Source organism: Apis cerana, linkage group LG8 (assembly GCF_029169275.1).
Source record: "Apis cerana isolate GH-2021 linkage group LG8, AcerK_1.0, whole genome shotgun sequence".
In the NCBI taxonomy this organism is placed as follows: Eukaryota; Metazoa; Arthropoda; class Insecta; order Hymenoptera; family Apidae; genus Apis; species Apis cerana.
In genome coordinates this window covers 12,030,543-12,037,800 of record NC_083859.1, presented here as the reverse complement: position 1 = coordinate 12,037,800, position 7,258 = coordinate 12,030,543, and the positions used below count along the sequence as shown (strand labels likewise).

Sequence of the window (7,258 nt, the reverse complement as noted above, 5' to 3'; positions counted from 1 at the left end):
ATTTTAGATTTTAGTTATTATAGAATAAAAATAATAATAAATTAATATTTTTTATATATTTTTATATATCCTTAATCATTATTATATCTTTCCCAACTTTATATATTTACTTTATATACTTTATATTAGAAATACTTTATATATTATATGTATTGTGAAAATAAATTTATTTTAAATATAATATAAAATAATGAATGTCTAATTCAAATATTAAAATAAATTTTAACATTATTGTTTCATTTTAAAGGAATAATAATAAAGCTGTATAATTTTTAAATATCGGTTTATCTTATTTCGTGATTATTAATTTCTACATCAAATAACTTAAAAATAGAAAATCAGATAAAAAAATTGATAAAAACAAGAAATATTTGTTTTATTGATAAAAAATGGGGATTTCCATATAATAAAATGTAATACACTTTATTATATATAAAAAGAATTCGGTAATAAAATCTTTTTTTCTAAATATCAACTCTTTATTGATTAAACATATTATGCACTTTTCATATAAAGAAAGTATCATGTGCACGTTATTCGTTTCCTTATTTATATTATATAACTACATATATAAATTACAATAAATACACGTAAATATTATTAGTTTATTTATTATATAATATTAAATTAGTTTATTTATTATATAATAAATATATGATTAATTGTGTAATTTAAAGTATTTATTCGATTTCATATTATTAATATAATTATTTTTCTCATTAAGTTCATAATTTTTTTGATGAAGTAATACAAAATTTATTATTTTATTATTTAAAAAAATGACAAGAAAAAAAAAAAATAAACGTAGTAAACTTGTTCGAATGACCGAAGAAGAACGAATACGTTGTATGCAACATCGTATCGAATTAGAATTAGAAGCTAAAAGACGTAAACAACAATTAATTGCTGTCTTTACTAAGGTAAATCATTTATTATAATTTTTCTTATAATATTTTAAATATAATATTTTAAATAATACTAATAATTTAAATATTACGAATTATTACAGAATAAATTAAAACGTGAAGAAGTGTTCTCAAAATTAAATATTGCCAAAATTAATGAAAAATGGAGATACTTTTTGCGACAAATAAAATGTAAAGAACTTCATGTATACATAGAGTATCTTTCCACAACTTTTGACAGAACAGTAAGATCAAAAGATTCCACAATTTCCTATCTATATAATGAATTAAAAGTAGCTGATGCAGATCATAGAAAACTTCAAGAAACTCATACTTTATTAATTAATAATATAATTGGTACTTTTTAAATTATTTATATAAAATTGTGAATTCAATTTTATTATTTACAAACTTATATATATAATATTATTTTAATATTATGTAGGAAAATATAAACAAAAATTGATAGAATTACATGATATGTATAAATTCAATGATATTAAAATGAATAATATGTTGGAATTAATTCGAATGAAAAATTATATAGAACAATATCATAAAGAAATATCTAATTATGTGATTAAGAAATCTATAAATATTGATCAAATGCAATCTATAAGAAAAACATATAATGCTGTTAATATTTTTAACATCTTATATTTGGTAATAATATTAATTTATTGTATAAAAAAGATTAATCAAAATTTTATAAATAAATTTATTAAATATTAGGAAGAAAATATGGTATCACATCTTGTGCACCAGTCTTTTTTAAATATTGAAGATCTTTGGGAACAATTGTGTAAAGTGATAAATGAATATCAAAGAATAGTTGAAAATAAAAAAAAACAATATGAATATTTAAAAGAACAAGATGATATTTATCAAACATGTACAATAAAATATTCAAAAGTATATTTGCAATTACAAAATACCATTGAAAGTTTAAAATTTAAAATTCAAACATTATCAGAAAAAAAAAAAGAACAAATTGAAAAACTTAAAATAAAAGATATAAACATAAAAGAAAAGTACAAAAATATTAAATATGAATTCAATATGACTCAAATGATAGATACTTCGCAATTAAAAAAACTTACTGTTACAAGTAATGAAGTTTTAAAAGTAAGAAAATATTTGCTTACTATAATTATTTTTTCTTTTTTTAACGTTACATTTTTTATTGTAGCATTTAAAAAGAATATTAGAACAAGGTTCAAAAATTCTTGAAATAATTAAAATATGTACCTCTTTAGAACCTGTACTTTTTAATTTAAAAAAATATTTCGTACAAGACGCGGTTCATATTGAATTTTCTGATACTAATGTAAGAATCAATATAATATATATTATGTACATATACATATATCATATATCATGCATATTTGCAATGATATTTCAAATAATCTATTTCAGATTCCTACATCATGTGCAAAAATCGATAATTTTTGGAAATATTACAATTATGTAAAAGCGAATAATATTTTGTTACAGAAAGAAGGTAACAAACTGTACAAAGAAAATAAAAAATTAAAATATAAATTACAAACATATCTTTTGAAAAACTCTAGCATGTTGGCATTACGTTCAATTAATTCATTTTTATAAATGATTTTTGAATAAAATTATTTTAAAATAATTATTAGATGTGCGAGAATTCGAAAAATGTTATGAATGAGTCGAAAGAAATCAGATTCTGAAAATATCTCATAGTTCGAGAATTTCAAAATTCGTGAAAATCACTTGAAAGTTAAAATTCTTTAAAATTTTAAGAAATTGAATAACATTTTGAGATTAACATCTAAAAAAAAAAAAAAAAAAATAGCTTCGAAATTTTCAATTCTGACAATTTCGGATTAGGAAATAATTTCAAGAACATATCACGATCCACTTATTTTTTTTTTTTGGATTCTCGCGCATTTTTTATAATTATAAATAAAAATAAATAATATTTATATTAGAATGAGAATATTTATATTAAAATATATTTCACTAAAATGTAATCATATTATCATTTTGAATTGTATTAAATTAACGATGAATAAATATTCCACCTCCTAATTCTAAATATTTATATGGTCTAGCACGAGTACGACCTTTTACAGGATGAAAAAAAATTTTTTCTTTTGGTACAATAGTTTCTGATTCCAAATAAATATCGAAGCATGCTCGCAATCGTTGAAGTTGTGCTGATAATGTTGGTGGTTTTATCCACGTAACATTTACCTCTCTTTCAATATCTCTTAAAATATCTATAGATGCAGGTACTGTAGGATTTATACTTATATTAAATATTGGTGCTATTTTTGGGTAATCCGGTTTTATAGCTATTCTAGCAATTAATTCATCTGGAAGAAAAAAGAAATATATATAAATTAAAATAAATTACTAAAATAAATATACATATATAAAGATTTGATTTGATAACATCTTACTATTTCCTCGACGAAGTATAGCTTCATAAAATATATCCAATGAAGATACTAATCCCTGTTCTTGAAAAATGGGATTTACACTATTGCAATAATTACTCCATGAAATTGTTGAGAATTTTTGTAAAATGGTATTAAGCTTTTGTGGTAGAAGATCATTATTATTAGTGGTGAAAATTGGTAAATTTCCACATTCTAACTGTCGAATTTCTGTGCATAATTCTAATCTTGCTATTACACGTCTTTTAATTTCTCTTAATACACATTCAACGCTATCTTGTGTTTTTTCGCAACTCGTAAGCTACATAATAATGATATATAAATTATTTTAAAATAATTTGATAAATTATTGTAATGTATTACATTGTTATCACTATATCATATAATATCATATTAAAAATTTTATACCTTTTGTTCTTTAGCATCTGGCGAAATAAAGTGCAATCCAGCCATTCTTTGTGCCCATTTGTATGGTATTCCTAATCCAAGAGAAGAAAATTGACCCAAATTATGCCGATTTAATTGATAATAATTAGCAGGATTTGGACTTTCTAATCCTAAATCTCCTGGATATAATTCACGTAAAATTGATTCTGACACAAGCATATCTCTATTAAAATAAAATTTGAATAAAGAATTTTAAAAGTAACAAAATTTATATTAATAATATATAAAAATTGATATACCCTGTAGTAATGCCTGTAACACCATCCGTTTTTAATTTTGATTCTACGGTTACAACTTTCAGAAACATCATATAATAAAATTGTAATGTCAATTTTGTTTCATCTAAAAAAAATTAATGTTTTAAAATATTGTTTAGTTTTACTTTATAGTTATCAATTTTTTCATAACTAACTTTTTAATTTAATAATTATTTTCACATTTAAAGGATGTCTTTGTAATAGTTTTGTTCTTTTCTCTTCCTGTCTGGCTTCTCTAGATAACCTATGATGTCTCTTCTTGTGCACAGGTGTTTCTTCTATGATATTTTCAGAAATAGTTTCAGCATCTGAATCAGATTCTTGTAATCCATCTTGATTATTTGCACGTTTTGCTTCTTCTTCATCACCTTCTACTTTCACTATTATAGAATTATCTAGAGAAAAAGATAATATGATAATAAGTTAAAATTAATTAAAAAATATATATAAATCTTTTATATTTAAAATAAGAAAAAATCATACCATATGCATCTCTGTATGCAGATGCCTTTGCATAAAGAACATATAAAGGTGATGCAAGTAATGTTGCTTTATTATGTTCTTGTCTAACTTTATCCAGTAGCAAACCAAGACTCTCTTGCAACGGCTTACTTGCCTTGCAAAGAAAAATTGATTAATTACAATATGAATTATGAATAATATAAATTATATATAATCTTATGTATATATTATTATCATATATATAATCTTTTAAAAATATTAAAAATACTTCTAATATTGAATGAAGTTGTGGTGCAAGATTATCAAGTCGAGTCTGTTTCAATGCAATACTTGATGCTACTGCCTTCTTATTTTCTGTCAATTCATCACATAATGCAGCTAATTGTTTTCTTTGTGTCAATTCCCATTCAAGACGTGCCAATCTTAATTGATGAGGATTATGTTTTGTTATTTCCTAAAAATTTTAATTTATAATATTAAACAAACTTAGCTTTAATCTATCCTAAGAATTTACTTTCTTACCGGTCTAGAAATATTTTCAGGTGCTTCCTTATAAAATTCTTCTTCCGATACAAGTTGTATTAATTCATCTTTAGATCTATACATTAATACATATTAATACATATTAATACATCATATAAATTAAATGAAAATCATATATGAAAAATTTTAAAGAAACAAAATAACAATTACTTGAACTGAAGACATTTAACAACTTCCTTTTTTAAGTGCATTACTTCGTACAATAAGTTTTGCAAATGTAAATGTCTACTGTCAACACTGCTTTTTGAAGATATAAGAGAATCTCTAGCAAACTTTGTACGAAATTTTTCCATTCTATTTAATTTTTTAAGTTCAATAAATGCTAATGACGTTTGAATTTGAAGTTCACGTATTTCATCTTTAGCCTAAAATATTTAATTTTATATTTTTATATTTAATTTTCTAAAAAAATTCAATATCTGAATTTACATTTTTTAATTATACAAACATTTGTATCTCCACTAGTTTTTAACTTCGCAATTTTATTCATAGCTCTACGTATATTATCGCAAGTAGATAAAAAACTTTCAGAATCACTTTCTGGCAAACGTTCCATAGCTTCTTTCTCTTCATAACTAATTATAACCTAAATATAAAAAAATAGATACTTTAATACTTAGATAAATTATTACTTATAATTTCTTTACCTTATATGTATCTCCATCTTTCAAAGATATACCAGAATTTCCACTAACTGATTTTCTTCTCTTTTTAGTATTATCGGAATCAATTTCTTTACCCATTTCTTTTGATTTTGTAAAATTTGACATGTGATTAATTATATGATAAAAAGAAAAATGTCTAGTTAGTTTTTTTTTAACTTTATTTGTGCTTATTTGTATAAAATAAATAAAATTTATTTATACAAATTCATATGCTTAATATTCTAAAAGAATAATTAACTTTATTGTCAATTATTAATTTAAATTTATTTTAAAATATTTATAGTGAATTTTATGATATATTCACAGCATTAAATGTAAACAAACACTGATCATGTTTATTCATAGATTTATATACATAATTATTTTATTATTTATCACATTTAATTTATTTATTTGTTTTTTTAATTAAAACACATATTAATTTCAATATTTTAAAAAATGAATTTTTTAAGGAAATAAAAAATAAAAAAACATTAGTAAAAATATGACCCCGACGTGATTTGAACACGCAACCTTCTGATCTGGAGTCAGACGCGCTACCGTTGCGCCACGGAGTCTGTTGCAAAACGAATCTTTTCTATAATATAATACCTTGTTTATCATATTATATATAATAAATAATTATTGATGTAAAAATATTATTTATTATTAATATACTATTAATAAATTATATTTATATATATATATATATATGTACGAACGATAAAGTTAATATATATAGTTTTTATACCTAAAATTTTATAATATAATACAAATAAAATTACATTGTAATATACAGATATATATATACAGATATATATATATATATACAGATATATATATATACATATATATATATACATATATATATACAGATATATAATTCAATATTATCCTAATATATATAATTTGAATATTAATATTTCTAATGTATTACATATTATATTTAAAATATATTAGATATTATATTAGATTTAGATATAAAAATCTATTTTGAAAAAATATATTAAGAAATATTAAGTAGATACATGTGCACATTACAGAGTTTTATTTTTAATATAAATAAAAGAAAAAAGAATATAAAATCAATTTAAAAAAATTTCACTAAATTTATACATGATAAAATATAATAATAATTTTTAAGAAAATTTTTAAAAAAATTATATTTTATATGCAAAAATGATATATAGATACTTTTTATTCCAATCTATTTATGAATTGAAATTTTATTAATTTTAACTATTTGTATATAAATATGTAATTATTATTTATATAAATAATATCCATTATTATATTTATTATCTTATATGATAATATCACTAAAAAAAATATAATAAATATTATTAAATAGATTTTTACAAAAAAGATATTTCTTTAAAAATAATATACAATAATATATATATAATGTGCATAATAATAAATTTTTTATATTTCATATTCACAAAAATTATAGATTCATTATTACTTTCGAAATGTATTAAGGTAAATACAAAACAAGAGTCAAATATTTTATATTGCAAAAAGTTACATTTTAAATTTAATTTAAATTACAATATACATACAATATT

The 7,258-nt window shown here is 20.5% G+C and overlaps 2 protein-coding genes and 1 non-coding gene across 3 annotated transcripts; 1 reads left to right on the top strand and 2 right to left on the bottom strand.

The window, feature by feature from the left end:
• Positions 1-505: 505 nt before the first annotated feature.
• On the top strand, positions 506-2,625 carry LOC114577817 (dynein regulatory complex subunit 2). Its single transcript, XM_028667759.2, has 6 exons — positions 506-920; positions 1,010-1,262; positions 1,351-1,568; positions 1,638-2,030; positions 2,095-2,232; positions 2,322-2,625. Exons 1-6 carry the CDS (start codon positions 780-782, stop codon positions 2,511-2,513), a joined length of 1,335 nt encoding a protein of 444 aa, XP_028523560.1. The 5' UTR covers positions 506-779; the 3' UTR covers positions 2,514-2,625.
• LOC107999951 (THO complex subunit 5 homolog) lies at positions 1,766-6,250 on the bottom strand. The gene is made up of 11 exons (XM_017060022.3): positions 5,694-6,250; positions 5,495-5,632; positions 5,197-5,411; positions 5,026-5,101; positions 4,772-4,957; positions 4,525-4,657; positions 4,197-4,436; positions 4,024-4,126; positions 3,746-3,947; positions 3,341-3,638; positions 1,766-3,253 (listed from the first exon to the last, which is right to left on the bottom strand). The coding sequence occupies exons 1-11, from the start codon at positions 5,814-5,816 to the stop codon at positions 2,937-2,939; spliced, it is 2,031 nt and encodes a 676-aa protein (XP_016915511.1). The 5' UTR covers positions 5,817-6,250; the 3' UTR covers positions 1,766-2,936.
• On the bottom strand, positions 6,197-6,268 carry Trnaw-cca (transfer RNA tryptophan (anticodon CCA)). The gene has a single exon. It is a non-coding gene; the product is annotated as a tRNA-Trp (tRNA).
• Positions 6,269-7,258: the final 990 nt, after the last annotated feature.

What these genes read in the sequence shown, in the direction of transcription:
- LOC114577817 (XM_028667759.2), top strand. Translation starts at nt 780, where the DNA reads ATGACAAGAAAAAAAAAAAATAAACGTAGTAAACTTGTTCGAATGACC. An exon ending in ATTAATTAATAATATAATTG is followed by an intron (nt 1,263 to 1,350) that starts GTACTTTTTAAA and finishes AATATTATGTAG; the next exon opens with GAAAATATAAACAAAAATTG. An exon ending in TTTTTAACATCTTATATTTG is followed by an intron (nt 1,569 to 1,637) that starts GTAATAATATTA and finishes ATTAAATATTAG; the next exon opens with GAAGAAAATATGGTATCACA.
- LOC107999951 (XM_017060022.3), bottom strand. Translation starts at nt 5,816, where the DNA reads ATGTCAAATTTTACAAAATCAAAAGAAATGGGTAAAGAAATTGATTCC. An exon ending in GTTAAATGTCTTCAGTTCAA is followed by an intron (nt 5,102 to 5,196) that starts GTAATTGTTATT and finishes ATTAATGTATAG; the next exon opens with ATCTAAAGATGAATTAATAC. An exon ending in CTGAAAATATTTCTAGACCG is followed by an intron (nt 4,958 to 5,025) that starts GTAAGAAAGTAA and finishes TAAAATTTTTAG; the next exon opens with GAAATAACAAAACATAATCC.